Here is a 23,233-nt window from a genome sequence, read left to right as displayed (position 1 = left end):
AATCTAATTTCATTTGAAAATATTTTTAATTTTCATGATCTTGTAAATGTGAATGAAGGAGGAAAAGGCATTGGCGATAAATACCTATTATAAATAAGTGAAAGAATGGTTAAATATTGCAGTAGCTGAATATTAATATTCTGGAGTTTGATCTGTGAGTTGCAAGAATCTACATGAGTATATTGGCTTGCTTGAGTGGTTTTAAGTATAAGAGTTTTTACTATTTTAGTGATTATAATTATCATTATTATTATATTATTATTGTTATTTTTAGTATCAGGGATGGATGGATCCAGGATTTTTCTTGGATCTGGATTCGGATCTCATCCTTGATTTTTGGAGCTGGATTTTTCAGATCGGATATTTTCGGATCGTAATGAATTTTCAAATTCCTGACGCTGAGATTCCTCCGATGATTGTAAAATCTGTTGGCAAGAGTCACACTACGTGCCAGTCATGTTTTGCCTTTTCTATTTTTCACGGCTGAAATTTTCCTACGTAACCTCTGACGAGCTTTCAAATAAAACAGTTCATGATTAGGACAAGAATCCCATGCGACGGCACACTCAAAGATAGAATCTGAACTCTTTCAACCCTTATGGGGCACTGCATTCACTGAAGCTATTGTTCAAAATTTCGGATCCAGATCCGATGTCTTCCACAACTTTGAATCCGATGTATCCAATGAAGGGAAATATCCGCGGATATTTGGATCCGAGGTATCCGATCCAACCATTTCTAAATATTATTGGACATGCGCTATTGTTATTATGTTGCATTTAATGGGTGACATCTATTATTCTCTTCAAGGTTAATATGAAAGTGGAGAACGAAGACCAACTTGGTGAAGGGGATTATCCTGTGATTTACACTCCAGATCCAGCTGAAAATTCGGATAATGCCCCGGACCCATTGGCCACTGATGACTTGGCAAGTGCTCTCTTGGCTATTTTAGCACAGTTATGGTAATATAAAAATTCATTCTGTTGTGGAATATTCCCAACACCTTTCAGCAGGAACTCAAAACATTTTCCCTCACTTCATTAAACATAAACATCTTCTATTTCAAGAGATTTTCGAGAGGTACAAATCAATGCCCCGCTTCGTGCCATCAAATTGCACCCTACTTGTCCAAATTCTTGTCTCATTTGTTATTTAATTGAGCATGTTGAATGCACTTGTCTCAAATTTGTGAACATTGCGGACGCATCTAGTCATTGGGATTTGAAGGTGGAAACATTGAATTGTGAAAGATCATGTGAGTAAATTATAGATCTTAAGAAAAGTTGAAAGCCTCTAATGAGATGTATAGAATCCGTAATATGGAATGTAAAACAGTGGATTAATATGAGTGATGAAAGAGTAGCATAGTTTCCTTCATCAAAGAAAATGAAAGGAATTGATTGTGATTTGTTACCGACCATTAGTGTATTCATAATATACTAATTATTTGGTTTTAGAAATCGCAGTTCTGACAAATCGCAATTGTCAATTTTAACTGCATTTGAAAAAGGCCAGATGGCACCCATGCTATGCCACTCCTCGTGACGTCACAGGGACCTAGTTTCTATACAAGCAGCCAGGAGTTTTACATGGTTTGAGATTACCAATGCATGTACGAGGCACAGAGCTCTGGGAAACATCTCTTAATAGTCACCTGTTAAAACTGCTTATGGTCGGAAAGTTTCCTTCATTTGATAGGGGAATAATAATCCTTATTTAAACCAAGCACTACCTGCTAGAAGGGTACTCTGCTACCTGCTAGCATCCTGCGTTGTATCAGAGCTCAAAGCCTTTCCCCCAGGTCACCTCACATGGCGACAGCTGGAACCAGAATGATGTCACATGGGGTTTTCCCAGCATTTGTACTTAGCCATCGTGTTTTTGCACACTTGAAAATTTTCACTTTTTTATTTATTTATTTATTTATTACATATTTCAAACCCAGCCATAATGGCCTTTACATTGAATACAAAACATAAAATGCGCAGCTTTAACAACTATAAACTATAAAAGAAACTTTAAAAAGTATATAAAAAAGAAAAAAGGATTCAGTACATGTCTTTTTGAAGCTGTCTCTTGAATAATCCTACGGGCATTGAAAGATCCAGGGAAGGGTGAGTACTCGAAATGGCATTGAAGGAGGTAGGGAGTCTGTAAAATAGTGATCTCTGAGAGAGAGAGAGAGAGAGAAAGATGGAATTTAGGTTGGTGTAGTAGGTGGTTACTACGGAAGGAGCGGTTGGGAATGTGGAGTGAAAAGAAAGGGAGCATATCTGAGGATCGGAACTTGGCATTTAAGGCATTGTAAATTAAGGAAATATCGTGGAAATTCCTACGGGAGGATAGTGGGACCAATGATAGGGCAGACATTACTTCAGAGCGAGAAGAATTACGGAGGTGAGGTACATAGTGTCGAACTATTGAAATAAAGAAATTAACTGGGCGTTCAAGAATTTTAAGGTTGGAGAGGCTGGCAGTGGAGTAAATAATGGAGCAGTACTCGAGGATTGGGAGAACGCAACCTGTGAAAATAGCTCTCATGGCGATTGGATCGGTAACAGAAGTGAGTCGATAAAGAACTACCACGACTGACATGGCCTTGTATTTCATTTTATTTAGGTGCCGAAGAAAAGTTAGTTTGGGGTCGAAAGTAACACCCAGGTCATTGATGGTGGACTTTATCGGAACAATTTCATTAAAAATAGTATATTTATGAGGATTGAGGGTGCGTTTTAAAGAAAAGGGTATGTATTTTGATTTGCTTGTATTAATTTTGAGTTGCCACTGAAGGCACCAGGCCTTGACGGAATGAAGGGAAGACTGCAAAGACTGAGAGTCAGAAGTATTCTCAACTCTTTTGAATATTTTGCAGTCGTCTACAAAGAGGAGAATTTTGCATGCATTAGAAAGTGCACAGCTCGTAATATCGTCAATGAAGAGGGAAAAGAGAAGAGGTCCGAGAACACTGCCTTGGGGGATGCCTGAAAGGATGGGGGTGCTTGGAGAAGACACAAGTCAAGAGCAACTCGCTGAGTGCGGTCGGTTAGGAAATTCGAGAGTATAGATAGGAAAGAGCCGTGGATATTGTAGCAATAAGACAGTTTGTGGATAAGAAGGGTGTGATTGACGGAGTCGAAGGCTTAAGCAAAGTCAATGTGGCAAACATCTAGTTGTGAAGAGGTTTCAAAAGCAGCGGTGATATGCTGATGTAGGATAGATAGGTTCGTAACAGTGGAGCTAGCTGGAAGGAAGCCATGCTGCTGGGATGAGATGTAAGCGATAGTAAATGATAGAAGTTGGTCATGAATAACACGTTCGAATAAAATAGAAAGAATAGGGAGGATAGACACAGGACGGTAGTTACTTACATCATCTTTTTTGCCGGATTTTGAAATGGGAGTAATAAGTGCTGTTTTCCAAGTTGAAGGAAATGATCCCTATGAAAAGAATCGGTTGAATAATTTACAGAGGGGGATGTGGGGAGAATCAGCTGTTTGGTGCAGAAAGAGTGATCCGAGGCTGTCGGCTCCAGTGGCTTTGTTGGGAGGCAAAGATTTAAGGAGGCGTAGTCTCTCCTCAGGCATAACAGAGACCATGGTAAGTGAGTGAGAGCAACTGGATAAGATGTTGGAAGTTTGAATTGCGGAGTGGGAGGGGTGAAGTTTGAGGAAAAGTATTTGTTCAAAGCTGAAGGTCGCTCTACTCCCGAGAAAGACCCTTGGTCTGATTTAACGATGGTTGGTATTCGGGTTGATTTCCGTTTTGAGTTAAATAATGACCAGAAGCGTTTAGGGATAGAAGCCATGTCCTCTGTAATTGATTTGATGCTATTGCTATAATCGTGGCGTAAGAGATTCCGTGACACACTACGGAGGGAAGAAAATGAGGCATATGTGTGGGGATTTCATTTCATCTTTTTTTGCACCTTTCATTTCATCGCGAAAAATAGATATCGTCATTCAAAAATCATAGAGCATGAAATGCATACTGTAGGAGTAATAATCAAGTTCGAATTAGGTGATTAAAAAGTAATAGGAAAACACCCTATTGCTGATAGTAGATGTGAGTGTTGATAAGACATATCAATCTTCGGACGGCTGGCTATTAATTAATAATCTTGATAATTGCAGAATGATATTTGGAGGAGGCAACGTACAGCTTAGGTCATTTGTGCTGTGTGGAAACGATAGGTAAGGAAGGGTGGAGAGAAACCCAGCATTGGTATTAGCCTGCTACTAACGAAAGGCACCAAGGGGACCACGGCTTAACGTCCCATCCAATGGAGGGAATGTTGAGCTTGTAACACTTTCTATTTATTTGGTTTCGTCTTACCTTAGGGTATAGAAACACACTTCATTATGAAATAACATTCAAAAAATCAATTTTACACTTTTGTATTTAAAACATCATAAAGGAAGACTACCTAATTGTGCTCAATTTACAATTGGGCATTATAACAAGTGGAATCCATAACTTCCCTTTCTATTCTAATGGGCTTTTGCCTCTTCTTGTCTTCCTTGTGTATTTATAACAATGATTTAAGTTCCACTCATCAAGTTCTAGTTATTCCATCAAATAAGAAAGAAAAATAAATTCATTGGCCAAATAATGTTGGTTAAGTTATTGTTTTCTACAGAGGCACCAGAATTGTTCACGAGGGATTATTTAATTTCTACTGAAATCCTGTAATTCAAGTTTTGTGCATGATCAATTTTGTTTCTTATAACCAGTGGTGTAACTAGGTATATGCTTTGGGATGGATGAAGGGGTCGTGGTGTGAACCCCGTAGGCAATTGGGGTCCTGGGAAATTTTTGAAAATGCCATGCCTGGGAATATATTTTACATTATTTTGGCACTTAAAATTTAACGCAGATGCAGTCATTATATGTCAAAACTAGACAATAGTTTTCAATATTTTTTTATTTATCTGAGGCTTTGTGGGGATCTATCCCCCTTATACCCCCATAGTTACCCAACTGCTTGTAACAATTGATTAAAATGTTTATCTGTGGTGTTTCTCTTTCCATTAGGGTGATTTGGGAATATACAGGTCATCTCATGTTAAAGAAGATCAGATCAGTGATAATGAAGGTGGATGTGTGGACAATGATTTTACTGATGGCACCTCAAGCAAACTGGCGAATGAAGCATCCTCTGATCAGGTAATACTATTTATGAACTATTTATTGTAAGTTTAACTAGAACTGCTTCTAAACTTTATTGCCATCATAAGTCAGCAATCCTAAAATTGGTTTTATATAGCCCTCCATTGCTCTTGGCTATCTGCATTTCTTTCCATTTATACGGTCTTCTTCTCTGTTACGCCTTAATAATCTGATGCATGGAACACATTCAGAAGCATTACTTTCCCCTCTTACAGCACACGTGTCCTTTTCTTTTTCTGATTGTCTTTATCAGGTCATCATTTTTAGAATAATTCTATTATCTCTTACTATTCTCTGCTCTTCCTTGGTACTTACTCTGTCGACCCCTTTTATCTTCAACATTCTTCAGGAGCAACATATTTTGAAAGCTTTCTCTCTTGACTTTTCTGTAGCTGTCAATTTTGAAGCCTTGCTGTCGTTTATAAATATGCTCCGTATGTAGTGTGTGGTGCATCGTATCCTTACTTCTGGATTTGTATTCTCAGCTGTGATTATATTCTTTTTGTAGAATGCTCTTTGTGTCCATGCTATTATACTGACTGTTTCTTTCTCCCATCATGCATCACTAATAGCTAATATCAAAATGACGGAGAGTGTTGAAACTGTGGTCGATAGTAGAGCTATATATTTAAATTTGTTTATTATAATTTCTAATTTATATTTTATCACAGATGTATTGCAATTCCACCATGTTGATATCATACATTCGAAAGCACTGTCTGATACCTCTTGAGCAAATAAATTGTGAAGGATTCAGTTATTTCCAGTCGAACTGATGGTTTTTTACTGAAACAGACATTATAGAATTAGTATTCAGTCAATGGATGTAACTGCACCTCTAGGATGCACAATTTGTTAACTGTGCATTAAAAGTAAAACAAATCATTCACAATTCCCCGTTGAAGTTATTTACCTTTTGTCTAATAAGGAGTCAATCTACGGATTTCTCTTTTTCGATAACGTAGCATGTCCTTCCGTTATATCTCAACTGCCCAAGTTATTTTACTAACCAAAGGGTTTGATGTTATTTAACTGAATTATAACCCAAAATAGACTAAATCTTTGTTATAGACCATTTTTACATTTATTGCATCTATTTCATTATCTATGGTCTCTGGAATCTCCTGCATAGCGTTACTTACACACTAGTTTTTGTTATGAGTGAAGTTATATCTGGAGTTTTGCAACTCCGGAAACTAATGCTCAGAGGTTGATCACATGGCTTTTGCCAGGATTTTGCAATGCAAATGAGAGGTATTTGGCATATAGTAAAGTGGTAAATTCAAAAAACCTAATTTTACATGATCAAAGTTCCTATATTTCGGTTCAGCTAACAGCATCCAGATTCTAGAACTCTCTACCACTGAGTAGAAAATTAACTTGTTCACTTCAATCATTTAAAGAAAGGCTTTGCTCCCATTTGAAATCCAGGGCTAAGGTTAGTTTATCATCTTCATTTTACGAGGCTATCAAAACTTTCTATAAATTAATTTACACAAATGTGTGTCCATAATTATCTTTTGGTAGAACCTATATTTTTTTGTTATTTAATATTGAATATGTCACTGTTTTTGTCTGAAAATTAACAGCTTGTTAAGCCTAGCAATGATTGTAAATAATCACAAAAGCTGAACAATGACTCTTTGTAACACTGTTGTTATATTTTTGTCAAAATGCTATTTATTTGTTTAATATTTTGTTGGAGCAAGACATGTATCTTGTGTTCATTATCTATCACAGGTTCTACCTGAATCATATTAAAAGTATTCATTCATTTATGGATTACCTTTAGGCAGCTTGCAGGGTAGTGTGAAAAATATATCCATAAAAAGCAAACTTTAATTTTATTCCTGTTACAAATTCTCAAAAGTATTTATCACCCGCAAGTCCACACCAGTGTGGACTGAAGCGGCAGTTTCAGCTTGCTTCGTGCCTATTAAACATCTATGTAGAGTACATATGCATTATCAGTATTGTTACGCAAGGTGGTATGAAGAATGCATCCATAAAAATCAAACTTTAATTTTATTCCCGTGACAAATTCCCAAAAGTATTGCTATATTTCTGTATTTCAATAATTAACACATTCAATGCGGGCCTGATTTTCATAAAAGTTGTCAGAATTGGCCGTTAAAATAAGAATGAAAAATAGTCGAAGGTTTCCACTCCATAACTTCAGTTCAAATACAGCTTTTTTCAAAAGCGGTGCACATACTTTGAAAGAGGGAAGCTTGCTGAAGGCCTTACATGCAAATGGAAGACGCAAGTCAATATTAGTCATGTATGGAGGTGGAGAAAGGTCATGTACGGAAGTGGAGAAAGGGAGAGCACATCAATTGACGTGCTCCCTATCTCAGCTTAGACGGGACCACGTCAATTGACACACTCTGCACTGAATATGTCGATGATGATGCTTGCAGATTCTCTTGCAGGCCCAAGCCTCTACATCTTCCCATGGTAAGGAGATGGAAGTCGAGAGCTCAGGAGCCATGTTGACAGACCTCAATTGGAAGCTGATTGGGGCCAAGAAGGAACCATCTCCCAAGGATAATGCCGAGGTATGTATGAAATTCCTGTAATCCAATTAAATTAATTGATCAAGGAGGTACTTGGTGATAAATCTAAATATTAACCCTTAGGCTGTGGGAACGTTTTTAAACAGTCCGCATAGTGAGTGTGGGAAAAGCATTTTTCAACGTTCCACCAGATTTTCTTACCACTGGCAGCCCTTCCTTAAGATTTTATTGCCGTCCTTTCTGCAGTTGCTTAAACTCCTCCCAACCTAATGGCAGAGCGCGCAAAGGTGTCTTTCGATGACTGGGCACCCTCACCACGGGGAGTGCTACCTGGATTATTATCCCTTCTCAGAGAGAGAGGGAGCTCCCTGCTCTCCACGGTGCATTCACGATGAAAACAATTCCAACAAATCCTTGCATTTCCAAGGAATTTATTTATCTTGCTGTTGTCCATTAGCCGGGGAAACTTATTTGAATGCCTTGGTCTCTCTTCCTTATTCTATCAGTGGTGGCTCTTCCATCACTGTGTAACTACCTAGAACATTAAATTTGTAGTCTGTCGTCAGGGGGTAGTGTCGGCAGTCCTTGAGGGTCCACTACCTTTAACACGCCCAGGGTCGACAGAAAAATATCTTCCTTGCTTTTGTCTTGCACACAGTGGCAGAAAAATGTTGACGCTCCCACAGATAAAGAGTTAATCGTTGTAAATGATAGAATATTGTTCCTTCTACACAATATTATTAGTCACTCATTTGATTCAAAGTTACAAATAGCTGAAATAAGTGTTTTTATCTCAAAATAAGCTGTTTGTTCCTTTTTATGTTGCAACTCAACTTGAGGTTAAAGGGGCGGTACCCATCATGTAGGATGGTGTTGGAAAGCTTAAAAGTTATGTTATAAGCTTTACCAATATTAACAATGGAACAAGAGAAACAGCATGTTCAAATCTTTAGCAAGTGAATGTTAATTTACCTGTGAGGGAAGACTTTGCCAAGGGTAGGGAGGGGGTTGAGTTGAAGTTTCTACTGGCCATGTCAGCAGTGCCACAATGTGGGGTAGTACTCCAATGGAGGCTGACATTATGACAGTGGATATCTCTGAAACGATTGGAGATAGGTCAAAACAAACAGAAATTTGGCATTTAGGATTCCACTTTCATTTTTCTGCAATTACAGTGCTTTTTTGTCCCAAAAAGCTCAATTGAAGTTCCTCAGTACTAATTGCCCCTGTGGCATAGTCTCCTGCAATTTTAAATTTACCCAATTTTAGCATGTGTATTTAAACCTCATTTGGATCATTTTGAGAATAAAAAAACATAACCTTTCTCAATTGTGAAAAATTAGGACCAGCCTATGGTGTTGTCTTTTGTGGTTCCCAGCCACTGAAATGATGTCCATTGGACATCTATTGGATGTACTAGCTGACATCCATTTGATGTCCTTTGGACTTCTGATAGATGTCCAAATGTCACACTTCTATACGTTCGGAGCATGTCTTTTTCAGGATTTGGCAATTGAAGAAAGATTTCTTTGGCTTCCCACCTGGTATTTCCGTCCTTTTCTCCCGACATATTGAAAAGCATCCTCAGGAGAGGATCCCCTGAGGATGAGAGATAAGTCGAGAGAAAGGTGTCAGTTCACTAAATTCCCAGCAACAAAACGCCCAGGACAAAATCACCGTGACAAAATCCCCGCAGCTACTTACAAGGTGTTGCTACAAATGTAGTTTTGAAAAAGTTAAAAAATAAGTTAACAAAAATAAAAAACAATTAATTGCTTAAACTTGAGTTATCTATTAATGTATTTTGTTAATAATATTTAAATTTGTATGGAAATGTCAACTTCAATCATTTACTGAATTGTTCTCCTAATTGTTTTAAAAATTGAAAGGATGCTTCAGCCCATTCAGGTTAGGTTAGGTTTCAGAAAAATAATTCACAAAAAGTGATGTTTTTTTGTCAAAAGAAACATGGTAATAGATGTGAAAACATGATTCAGCCCAAGAAAAGTGAAAAGTCATTGTGTATTTTGTCACCTGGGGATTTTGTCATTGGGCATTTTGTCAGCAGGAGATTTCGTAGCCAGGCCTTATGTCAATGGGGGTTCTGCGCAGGGCCTTCTGTTGGTAAACCAAGAAAAAGAGAAGGAAGGCTTCTTTCCCCCTTCTGTTAGCCTTTTTTGAATCCTTCTAGGTCCCTCAAAGGGTATCAACCACTGAAGTCCTTTTACTTGTTTCATCAGCTCCTAGGTTAGTAGATGATTAAAATTCCTGCTAACCAGCTTTTATATTCTATATATTGAGGACCATTTTCATCAAGCGGATTTCTTGAATGTGTGTATATAGTTCATGCCAAACTCTTGGAGACAAACTCTGAAACTGTTGATTGCATTTTCTTATTAAACGTATCATCGTTTTGATAATATATTCTATTGAATACTCTTTTAATGGAATTGTCCGACCAGATTTTGACAGTAAGCATGAAATCAAAGTAAAGTTTGAAAAATGAAACATTAATACAATGTGGCCCAAATATTTTTCTTTAGGCTAACCAAGTTTTAAAATTTTACTGCAAATTCTTATAGGCTTTCATAACATCCATTGATTGCACTCGAGGCAAATTCATAGTTTGTAATCCAACTTACCCTAGAATATTACAAGTTTTGGTGCCATGAGACGAAAACTGATATCCTCCTACTCAAATTTCCTCATAGTCAGATGTTGTCATTGTTGTAATCATAAAACCTTATTTTTTTGCATTTATGTTCTCTGCAAAAGCACGCTGTCTCAAACCTGGAATTTCTAAAATAGGCTACTGTATTTCTATTGTAGATTCCAGATTTGAGGAATCGCACTTTCAAAGTAAATATATAAGTTGATAAAAAGCAATCTTATGATTTTAGTGCAATCATAACATCTGATTAGTTATCAAAGTTTAACTTGAGCCTACTACATATCTGCATATTCAATACATTTAAGGAATCCACTTGTTAAAAACAGGTTCACAATTGTATGATTAGTATAAACTCTGCCTAATATGAATTTTAATAACAAACAATCTGGTTATCCGATCAGTGGTTGATGCCCAAATATTTTTCTTTAGGCTAACCAAGTTTCAAAATTTTACAAGGCAAATACATAGTTGGTATTCCTACTTACCCTAAAATATTACAAGATTTGGTGCCATGAGAGGAAAACTGTTGTCGTCCTACTCGAATTTCCTCATAGAATCAGATTTTGTCATTTTGGTAATTGCAAAACCTCAATTTTTTGCATTTATGTTCTCTTTTAAAAAGCATGCTGTATCAAACCTGGAATTTCTAAAATAAGCTACTGTATTTCTATTGTAGATTCCAGCCTTGAGGAATCGCACTTTCAAAGTAAACATATAATTTGATAAAAAACAAGCTTTTGATTTTAGTGCAATGATAACATCTGATTAGTTATCAAAGTTTAACTTGAGCCTACTACATATCTGATTAGTCAACACATTTAAGGAATCCACTTGGTAAAAACAGGTTCACAATCATATGATTAGTATAAACTCTGACAAATACGAATTTTAATAATAAACAATCTGCTTATCCGATTAGCCGTTGATACTCTTTGGAGGAATCTGGAAAAATTCCACAAAATCAAAAAAATACACTGCACTGTCAGATGATCATTGATTCACAACTCAATGCCGATAACTGCTACTGTATTTGGGTGACAGTACATCAACATTGTTCATGATAATACACATAGCACTGGTAATATGTTGCCAGTTACCATCTTGTATTGATGGTACTTGATTTCTGACTAAATCGATCAAAGTCGATAGATTGATAGTTGTAAGTCATGGGTGTTAGTTCCAAAATTGGCCTACAGGAATAGGAAAACTCAAGACTGATGACTTGAACTGCTGGTGGAAATACTCATCTCCAGCAACTTTAAGAAGTCATAAATTTATATAATTTATATTATTTACGATCTATTTTATACAATGTCCATCAGATAGCATTCTAGAGCCTCCAAATGGATGTATTTGTAGTGACCCTCATTGGATGTCATCTAAATGACATCTAATAGATGTCCATAAGAGACTTCTGGATGTCAAGTGGAAGTACATTGGACATCTTGCAATGGCTGCATTATGACTTTGGTTTCAAGTGAGGTTTTGTAAACTATTAATCAAGAATTTTTATGTAATAAGTGCATATTTATCCAGTTTCTACTTGGACAAAAAAGACGACATTTGGTTGTGTTTGTACAGATTTTTACTTTATTGACAGTGATGTTTTTTTTTCAAAAATATTGCCTCGTTTCAAAATTATGCTTTCACTTTTTCTGGCAAGAGAATAATGACTTTTAATTTGTTGGTAACATATTTTGAAATCCTTTTCCTTCCTTGTGCTTTGCTGAACTTCCTACTGCAAATTGAAGTACATATACTTATAATTGTAATTCAGAGATGAAACTATCACCTATATAACCTAACCTAACAGATGTAATATTATTCAATGACCATTTCCTGGTTGAGAGTTGTGGGAAAATTTTGAACTTTCTTAGTGTTGTAAGAAAGTAATTTTGTTGAGAAAATACTTTGGAGGGCCTCAAAAATTTTGATGCAATACGTTTTATAAATTATTTGGTCGAGCCTTTCAAAAAAAGTTCTAAATTTCTTACTTTCAGCCAACATTTATGGAGGATGGGGAGCCAATTGAGGGAATCACTATGGCCCTTGAGTCTACAACAGAAGCATTGGGTGAGTGCTCAGAAGGGAAATAAATACATGGAGGAATAGGGTGGTTTCCTATAATTTCTTTAATTTCCTTAATCGAAAGATTATTACTCCTGGAGTATGCATTTCACACTTATAGATTCTTAAATCACTAAATCAATTTTTTCGCAATTAAATGAAAAGTGGAAATTTTCAAGCACGCGAAAATGCGACAGCTAAGTATGAATGCCGGGAAAAGCCCATGTGTTGTCATTATGGTTCCTGCTGCTGCAAAGTGAGGTGACCTAGGGGTGAGGCTTTGAGCGCTGCTAGGCGCAGGCTGCTAGCAGGTTGCAGGGTACGCTGCTAGCAGGTAGGGCTTGGCTTAATTATGGATTAATAATACCTCATCAAACGAAGGAAACTTTCTGACAATAGCCAGTTTTAATAGGTGATTATTAAGACATGTTTCTCTGAGGTCTGTGCCTCATGCATGCATTGGTAATCCTGGATGATGTAAAACTCCTATCTACTTGTATAGAAACTAGGTCCCTGTGACGTCACGTCATGCTGGAATCGCATGGGTGCCAATCTGCCCTTTTTCAAATGCGGTTAAAATTGACCAATGCCATTCGCATTTACTGGGATTTTTAAAACCAAATCATTTGTTTATTGTAAATACACTAACGGTGGGTAACAAATCGCAATCAATGCCTTTCGTTTTCTTTAATGAAGGAAACTACCCTATTGTCGTAAATGATTGTGGAGGATGAAGCTAATGAAATAGAAATACTTCCATACTTTCTTTTTTTAATTTGCTTGCCAATTGAAATGGGGAGAGAAGTTATCTTTTAAATGATTGTGTAATTATGTGGTTTTTTTTAAATGATTTTCCCAAGCAAAATATTTTTCTACTGATTTTTTAGTATTTAACCTTTTCCCTACTAAAGATGAAAATATGCATCTGGACATTTCTTGACCGGGGAGGCGTAAAGCCACAAATTTTGATCGGAGATTTTCCTACCCAGGTGAACGAATGCTGAATATATACATTTCCTTGCTCTTCCCAATTTATGAGGGTCACGGGTCTGCGATGTCTTTGCTTCAGGACCCAACACAGCATGGCTTAGGCTTTACCCTTGAAATCCAGGAGCAGGTTCCTGGACCTCTCGTCTTATGTCACCCCTTGCAGCGGTAAGGGACTGCAGTCATGCAATTGTTTGTCCGGTCATGTCGCAAAATAAATATTTGTTCCTTTCTCAAAAAATATAAACTAGGAATAGAATTATTTGCCTTTTGAGCCGCTTTCACAATTTTTGAATGAAATTCTATGGTAAATATTAACATATATCTCGATTTTGGTATAAACAATACATGGTAATTGTTGCTGTATTAATATTGATGGTAGAGCTTCGTTCTAAATTCGATAATTCTCAGAGTAAAACAAGAAATTCATTTGAAAGTCTGCAATTTACGTTCGAGCAACAGTTATCCATGTAGTTAATTAATATAAACAGAGCATGATTGACTGCAAACCAATGCCACTGGTAGGGTTATAAACCCTGAAAGCAGGGAGGTCAACTACCCTCTGGAGTCCGAGATATTGCCGAGTCCCCGCTAGGGAGGGTAGAAAAGGGTTGGTGCTGAGAATGCGTGATTATCATCGAGACCCCTCTTAAGGAATGTCCAGCAAAAATGTTGAAAATTATATATACAGTGGAACCTTGATTTATCGTTTTTCAGGGGGATGGATGAAAAAAACGATCAATGCGGGAATGTTTGCCCGGGTTGCCTTTGTCCCAGGAAACGCTGGATTTTTTGCGAATTATGACATTCATTAATGGATTTAAAAAAGATTTTAGCTGATTACAGGAATATTATTCCTTTATCGAAACACTTAGGTCATATTGTTGATTCGGATTTTATCTCTTTCAAATATCCTGAAGGAACACGCCGCCTTGCTAAAAAATGTTTCACTCCACTCGGAATTTTCACTGCTATCATGCCTTTCTGTCCGATGTAAAAAATCTTATCCATCAAATGCCATTTCAAGTACACGTATTTACGAGAGAAATGTGCATGTTATGCCTCAAACAACCGATTTCGCCGTCGCAGTGATTGGTTATGAGATGGATCAAGAAGGCCAAAAATAGTTTATTAATTGAAATGTTCCTTTATAGCAATTAAATTTTTAATATGATTGAGGCAATGTGGCGTTAATCGTCAGCGGCACGCCCAACTGATCCTCGGCTTCATCCCACTTTTTGTTTTCACCAGGGATCTCGCTTTACCCCTACCCCTGCCGTCATGTACTAGCGGACATACCGAGGCGTGCTGTAATATTCACGCATTTCTAGCCCGGATTCTTTTCTTTGTCTTCAATTATTTTCAGTGTATCTTTTAAAGTTCTAACTCGTGTCTTCGAATGGGCCATGGTCCGAAGACGAATAAGAATAAAACTGATAAAAATGAAACCGGACTCTATGGAACCCACTCGGAAAACACTCGCCGGTTTTAAGTGAACCCACCCTGGAAAGTACGGAACCACTCGTACGAGGTGAAATTCGGCACTACTAGTAATGCCGTAGCGATAGCATTTTTTAGTAATGCTATCGCGTACGGCGTAAGCAGAGGGTGAAGCATGACCATAAGACTGCGCAAATTTTTTATCCTACAGAGAAGGCAACTTACCCACTCATTTCTAACAATAAGTCGCGTAGCTCTAGATGAGCAGATGAATTCAGATTGCTAGTAGGGAGAAACAAAATATCCTGTGAAGACATCCGCTTCGTTTGCACCTCAGGCAAGTGAGACTTGTAGCGTAACTCGTAAATTGTAACCAGACGCCCTGTTTTCGAAAAAAATCCGCATCAACTCCCGTGAAGCTCACTATCAGCTGCGAGGATATCGATATTCGCCAGAAATCACTATCTTATTATTCCAACTATTTCCTTGCTTAAAAAGGATAAATAACGTTAGAAATACGTCGTGTTTGGTATCATTCTTTTTTGAATTACGTTCACATCACTTATATCTCAATCTAATAAAAATATAATACCAATTGCCGAAATTCATTTTTACACACCTTTCGGGCTAATCGGTGATTCATGCAGCAGTTGACCTCCAGAAGTGGGGATCTTTGAAACGAGTCTGCTAAAAAAAAGTCAGCGGTCGAGAAAGGGGGAAGCGTGAAAAAGGCTTCTTTTGTTCTCGAGTAACTTGATATTTTCTTTCGAAGCTAAGGTCGTCGTAATACGATCCCTGCTCGAGCTGGTACCTTTTTTTGTTTCGGGGAAGAGGAAAGCTTCAGACAGGGGGAGACGAGTGCTGAATGGAGGGGGATACCGGATCTTGGGAAATGCGCTAATGTAACTATCCCACGGCACTCAGCGTCTCCCTATCGTATTTCAATCTCCTGGGGAAGATTCAAACTTTGTGTCTGTCGTTATTAGCCATAAACAACACGTTGTAAACACTTCGTCTTATTTTTGTCAAACGATGGATGCGGGAAAATTAAACGACGGGACTGCGATCTTCGAACGATCAGTGCGGGAAAACGATACTTTGGGGAGCGATAGTTGCGGGAAAAAATTACATTGTCTTTATGGAACTTAATTTGGGACCAGGAGCGGCGAACGATGAATGCGGGAACGATAAATCGGGGTTCCACTGTAATATAGGTAGAATTGTAAAACAAGCCCAATCCTATTCACTTTTTTCCAGGGGTTGGCTATTGTATTTTGTTTGGTTTAACAAAGAAAAGGGTCGTTTCCTTCATCAAAGAAAGCGAAAGGCATTGATTGGGATTAGTTACTTTTTTTTTGGTTGTCCACAAATATGAGTCAAAGCGTAAGGAATCCGAAAAACAATCACCTAATAACTCACCGCATAAGCCTCTGTAACAATTTTAAGGTCTCCTATTCGTTTAATCCTAAAAAAATCAGTTTATTTTTTACTTTGCCTACATCATTGGAAAGGGGGACCATTTAGCTATTTTTCTAAATAGTTGCCCTGAGGATTAACTACTTTTAGGCATTATTGTAACTAGCGTTTTAATTCTCGTGTTGTACTGCTCCCCCTGTATTTTTAACTGACGACTACTTCTTGCACTGCATCGTCAGGCTTCAATTTCTGTCCCTTAAGGTGTTTCTTTAGAATGGGAAATGAGTGGTATTCGCTTCGGCCTATGTCAGAGTGGTAAGGAGGGTGGCGTATGATATCCCAACCAAATTCATGGAGTAGGGTAGTCGTTTCATATGACACATGTGAACGTGCACTGTCATGATGCAGACATACTGCTATGAGACTCATCTGGCAGAAAACGCATCGTAACGGAGGGCCTCTGACCCAGTGTTCCGCACAGAGATGTAGCTACAGCCTTCATCAAGACCTTCCTTTATCTCATGAAGAGTAACTCTCTGGTTATTGAATGCCATATTGTCAATTTAAGCTGCTGTTGATTCCCCACCCTGACTGCTCTGCTCACCATGGACGTTTTTCCATCCAACAGGAAACTCCTGGCAGCATTTCCTCACATTTTCGATGTCTATATACTTCTCACCGTACCCTACCATCAACTAGGGATGAATGTCAATCGGGAAAATCTTATCGAGTGACTGAGAGTAGTTTGCACTTGGTGGTGTAGTGGTTGAGCTGTGGGTTAAGCCATGGTTCTGGGTTCGTCGTAAGGTAACAGATTTCTGGGCACCTGTAAGGGATGCAGCGTAAAGGGAAAAAATAATTCCGCCCGTACTCGGAATGGTGACAACTCCCCTGTTGGAGGGAGTAATTCACTCAGAAAGTTGGAATGATCGCGCTATCGTCCAAACCACTCCCTTTTCATCACCGGGAATATGGGGAAGCGAAATGGGATAACAAATAAGGGATACACTTAACCTCAACTAACTACACTCGTGGCACTAGCCTCGACAAAAAGAAAAAAAAACACTCCCAGTAAAAATAGCTGACTGCCTACGGTAATCCTCGCGCTCACGTCTCCTCGGAACGACTCCCTGCTCTCTCTCTCTCTGCCATTCTGGATATACGTTCCGACCATCGCCTGCTGAACTCTCCGCATTCGAGGGTAGAATCCTATGAAGACAAAAAAAAACTGTTGAGTGCAGTAGCCTAAGGACAGGCAGCCGTCGCAGTGGGTGAGCCAAGTGGGAGATCCATTCTAAAGTACAGCTATGTAGCTACTGAACGGGCTATGACCACATGGGCGATTCTACACTTTGGTGTAGGAACCAAGAAATGTAGCACTGAAATAAAAAATGCAAAACCTTGGTAACTTTTCCCGGGAAGTTTTGATTGTTACGACGCGTTTCAATGCTGAGGCATCATTTTCAAGTTGCCAAGGTTGTTTATTTTTCATTTCAACATGGATTTTCACAAAGTCAAAGCTGAATCGATTGATTTCAAATGCTGTGCTGTTGTCATATTCCACATGGCGACTTGGGGATTGGGAAATGGTGTTGTTGGAGACCTAACTTTTCAATATGCCCTCATGGCTCTTAGTTTAATCTGTCTCGCCACTGGTGGTACATGATTACTTGCATTTATTTTTTAGCTCACCCCTTATTTGTATTGCTTTTATCTTCAAATGTTTTAATTAGGGATGGTCGGATAGGATACCTCGGATCCAAATATCCGCGGATATTGCCCTTCATCGGATACATCTGATCCAAAGTCGCGTAAGACATCAGATCTGGATCCGAAATTTTGAATCAAAGCTTCAGTGAATGCAACGCCCCATAAGGGTGGAAAGAGTTCTGATTCTATCATCGAATGCGCCGTCGCATGCGATTCTTGTCCTACTCATGAACCGTTTTGTTTGAAAGCTCTCGCAGAGGTTACGTAGGAGAATTTCAGTCGTGGAAAATAAAAAAGGCAAAATACGACTGGCACATGGTGTGACTCTTCCCAAGAGATTGAGCAATCATCAGAGGAATCTCATCGTCAGGAATTTGAAAATGCATTTGGATCGGAAAATATCCGATCCGGGCTCCGAAAATCAAGGATCCGCCCATCCCTTCTTATTTGCATTGCTTTTATCTTCAAAAGTTTTAGTAGTTAATTGAAAACTCATTCAGGAGAAATTCAAAATTTCAGTAATAGATTGAGCAGTGGGGATCTTTTCAGGAAATGGGTTTGTGATTATAATAAGTCAGGAGATTTGTACATCATATATTATTGAACAACCTAGAAAGCTGCCAATCTCATCCTCTTAAATAAGTAAAAGAAGGCTATTTTGGCTTCCAGCTGGGTGGTCTTTCTCCATTCTGCTGACGTTTCAGAACTTGAGTCTTATTCCATCCACTGGGCAGATAGCTAGTGCAAGCTTGCAAGGAGGTGGTGTACTTAGGGTATATTTTACCTAGGAACACTTGAAACTATCGGCAAGTGCTTTGACCTGGGGGCTTTAAGAGTAAGCTATAACGCGAAAGAAGCACTATAGTGTAGCATAGGTCAATTTCAGTTCATTTAGATGATGTTTCCAGAGAAAATGCTAGCTTGAAATTCTTGACGCTGAAAAGTAAAAAGTTTTGGTTACGTATCGATGTCTTTTACCAAAAATTGATCACTCCAACAGTTGCTATAGTAACATCAGCAAAATCAACATAATGGTGGTTAGTATTAGCTACCTATTATTTAAGTATGCCAGGACTAGCCACGGTGATAACTTTTACGGAGTCATCCACATTGGTTTTGTGCATTGCGGGCGGTTCGGTAATAGTTATCACTGTGTCTAGTCCCAGTATATTTGGATAAGTATAGAGCGAACACCTCTTCGTGTTCAAAGTTCGGGCTTTGCTCTCCGGCTGTGCTACCTGTACTGCTGGTCACACAATATGCTCAGCAGTCCATACCACCTTGTCCGGTATAGTCCACAAATTTCCACGGGGGAGAATGACGCCTCAGTAGCTTAACTGGCTAAAGCACTCGGCCTGAAATCGAGAGATCCGGGTTCGAATCCCAGTAAAGGTGAATGATTTTCCTATGTGGGTTTTCCATACTTATATGGTATTTTAGACGTTATATGGAACAGTAAATTCAGCCCACATTAAAAATGGCTACTTCTTGTACCAAGGAACACAAGCCCATGATGTTCCTCGGAACATGTTTTTTTGTTTGTAATTTTTGTAGTCAGTGATAATATATGGTCTTATATTCTATGATTTGCTTTTTTGTGTGAAATTCATAGTATAATTGGACTTTAAAGAATGCTCTTAGGAGGCTTAAACCTAAGTTTACTTTTACTAGAAAGGAGTTATATTTTAAAATTGTTTTTTAACCTAAGCTACGTTAATTTTCCTTATAAGACACGTTAATGTATTTTCAAATTTAATTAACAAATCAAATTTATTTCCTTTTTTCACTGTTTAATTACTTTTCCCACCAATCTTACTTGTGTTCCTTGGTATAATTGGCAGTGTTCTTAGGTACATGGACATGAAGTACTATCGTTTGCAAAAGTTTTGCAACAAATCGAGTGGCGCTACTTTCGCTCCATCGTCGATTTCTGGCCACCATTACATTTGATGATCACTATCTTGCGATGAATCTTCATGGTAGCTTGGGAATGCCTCACGAACGGGTCGTCGTGACACTCGGGTGAGACGTAGGAAACCATTACGATGCTCAGTTGAGTAAACCAGCGTAAATGTTGTTGCGTCGTCGCGGCGTTTGAGATTATTTTTATACTCGTAGTTGACTGTAGTAGATAATTGAAAATATTTACCCGTTAAAAGAGTGGGTACCTATGAGGCCTGGCTTCCAATGGTAAACCCCATAAGGCCGGCTGGGGTCACGATTTCGCCGTTAGGAACACGGAAATCAACTGGCTCCTAACACTTTTTAGGGATTCAACGTCATTCAGGAGGCTTTATATTAAGTTGTTGAAATATTTGTTAGATATAGGAGAATAAATAAATGAAAAAAAAATTAACTGGCAATTTTCCGGGAAAAAACACGGCTCTTTTGTCTCCACGATCTTACATTGAATGACATTAAATAGTTCTTTACTTCGGTTGAAGCTGATAAAGATAGCTCCATAAGCTATCTTCTTCATTAATTATCAATTTTTGTTAATTAGATAATTATATTTACACCAATGGTAATGTTTCCTTGGAAAAAAATGGAATTTTCATTGCCAAAAAAAATCGCTAGGCTTCATTGTTGCTAGCAGAATGTGTCTCTATTTTTACTGTTTGCATATCTAGGAGAGGCTTAAATTTTTACGATAGCACTAACATATTTAGTGATCATGTCGCATTAATCTTCTTTTTTGTTATAATAAATTAGTTATTGTTTCCATTTTAATATTTAGGTCATTACTATATTATTAAGGACAGCCAACTTAAAGAGTGACTTAGTAGTACAACTTTTCCCTATCCAGGTATTCTGCCATTGGTAAGGTTTCCAATGACAAAAACAGACTGAGATTAAATTGAAAGTCAATTTCAACCAATATTCGCCCTTTTTAAATTCCAGACTATTGATTCGGGAGGTAAAATATTTTGCGCAGAATGTAGCCACTCCCTCAGCTCTTAACGCTTAATCGGGTGCTCCCGGGCCGTAGTTTGGACAGCTGATAAGTCCTGCACCTCGTCGTGCCCTACATCTTTATCGCAACTTTACCAGCCAGGGACGAGGAAGCAAGTTACCTGGAGTAAAACTTGCAGGCCGTAAGTGATTCTCACAAACTTCCAAAATAGTGTAAATAGGGACAATTTGTAGCTCTATCATATCATATATGTTGAGGCCATAATTTGCTTGAAGAAAGTACGCACTAGATGAATAGTTGATAAATACCTCAAGATAACCCTTTCCTATATTTAAAAATAGGCACCGGGGTGGGTGCACGATTAAGGATTAACATTACATAGGTTATTCCTAGGATTGTGCTTAGTAGATCAGCTGGTCTCACATTCTGTCCCTTTCCATCAAAATTACTGTATAAAAAACACTGATTATAGAATATTGAGGCCTTGAGTTTAAAAGTAAAATTATTCACTTAATTTTTATATTTTCTATCTCTGAGAAAAGTTTCCGTCACTGCTCAATTACGAAACGGAAAAGGGTAAAATTATTTGAAAAACTTTACTGGAAAATTAACTTAGTAGGAAATGGCGACAAGTTGATGACAATTGGGCATCATACTACACAGAGAGACAGCATAATTGATGCAAAAAATCATTCATAATTTTCTTTTTAATCAGCTGAAATTGATCTATTTATGAAATTACATATATGGATCATTAGATTGCTACGATAGTTCTCATCCCAAAGGTTAAAGGTAAAGGAGCAGTTACAGACCTGTAAAGGAAATCTTATAGCACTGGGAACCACATTCACCTTTGATTCTGATTGGAGTTCCTTAAGGGTAAACGCAATGATTTGTCCTATCGCGCTAACAACGCAGGATTCCCGTCGCACGATCATTTAAATTAGAAGTTGTTATTAAAAAATGCTCAAACTCCACATTTGGTACCCTCTTAACATACATTTAAAAAATTAAAAAACTTTAAAATGTAATACGGCTGTGAGGAGGATAAAAAATTTCGGGCAGGAGAGGGACTCGAACGCGGGCCCCTGCAGTCACTAGCAAAGTATTCATTTACTGCGCTGTTCATATTTTTACGTGTAGGGTCGATAATTTTAATTATTTGTTGTCATTGTAACACTGAGCTGCTTTCATGTGCTTCTCAATTGAACGAATTTTGATCAAAATAATCATTTTCTCGGTATCTTAGTATTTTATTCGTTTATATGATTATAACTTGAGCGTGGAGGCTTTCGCATACTTTATGTTTCGGCTGGTTAGTGTATACAATAGGAATATTATGATGATGTCGCCTGCGAATTCGGTATGGTATCGTCCTTATAAGTTAATATTATATGCAATTATGTTTCTAATTCGGTATTTGTATTTCTAATGAAGCAAGCGTATACATTCATTTCAAGCAGAAATTCTGTAAGGATTTGCTTACGTCCTTCTTACTCGACTTCAAAGGTTTTATGAAATGAGCTGCAGTTCCACTGATTTCAATCTTGCCTTAAAAATAAAACGTATTGCCAACAAACGCATTTCCTAATACCATGTAACCTACTTAATTTAAGTACAGAAGTTAATTAATGATGCTGAGTAAGTATCCTACATTATCCGGAATTCATCAGAGTATATGTAAATGATTGCAGCTAAATATGATAACTTAATCATCAACCACATAGCAGCGTAGAGTTATGATATGCATTCACACTAATTCAGCAGTGGAACATATTATCAAACAATACCTGTTGAAATCCGAAAATCATTAAAAATGGGACTTTCGGCTGGAATTAAGTTTTCCTGGAAATACTTTGAATATGTGGAAAGGAATACATCTTTACCGATTGACGGACGTCGGAGAACTATGTTGTTACTTACGAAACGATTTATGCTGATCAGCTTAACTAATTTCATATTTTACGTGTTTGCTCAGATATTTATTTGATGAAACACGTGGAATATCAAAGCTGCCTCGTATCTTATGTCGTAGATATTGTATTAAAAACATCAGCCCTAGTCGATAGATGTAAACAAAAGTCTGCCATGTTCACTGTGAACGACTCGTGATTTCCTACCATGACTTAAAATTCATAAATGTTAAAATGTGTGGACTTTGAATAATTTCAGTTTTTCATGCCCATACCAGACATGTTTTTCTACATAATTGGATTTTAAACTGGTTACTAAACTAATTTCTTTCATCAGCTTCCGTGGTGTAGTGGTGAGAGTACAGAGCAACAGATAAATTGGTCGTTTGTTCGGTTCTCCCTGGTGTTTATTTTTTTCTTTCCGTCACAA

The 23,233-nt window shown here is 37.8% G+C and overlaps 1 protein-coding gene across 3 annotated transcripts in view; it reads left to right on the top strand.

The window, feature by feature from the left end:
* Positions 1-23,233, top strand: part of LOC124172355 (zinc finger protein 271-like) — a 34,306-nt gene that overhangs the window by 6,906 nt on the left and 4,167 nt on the right. The window contains exons 4-7 of one of the 3 annotated variants that reach the window (XM_046551800.1): positions 811-930; positions 5,035-5,166; positions 7,602-7,727; positions 12,357-12,429. In XM_046551800.1, coding sequence (XP_046407756.1) covers positions 811-930; positions 5,035-5,166; positions 7,602-7,727; positions 12,357-12,429 — 451 coding nt within the window. Of the gene's footprint in view, positions 1-810; positions 931-5,034; positions 5,167-7,589; positions 7,728-12,356; positions 12,430-23,233 lie in introns of all 3 variants that reach the window. The other 2 variants (XM_046551799.1, XM_046551801.1) reach the window with 2 other exon arrangements.

This window comes from Ischnura elegans (genome assembly GCF_921293095.1).
Source record: "Ischnura elegans chromosome 13 unlocalized genomic scaffold, ioIscEleg1.1 SUPER_13_unloc_1, whole genome shotgun sequence".
Lineage (NCBI taxonomy): Eukaryota > Metazoa > Arthropoda > Insecta > Odonata > Coenagrionidae > Ischnura > Ischnura elegans.
This window is presented reverse-complemented; position numbering and strand designations above follow the sequence as displayed.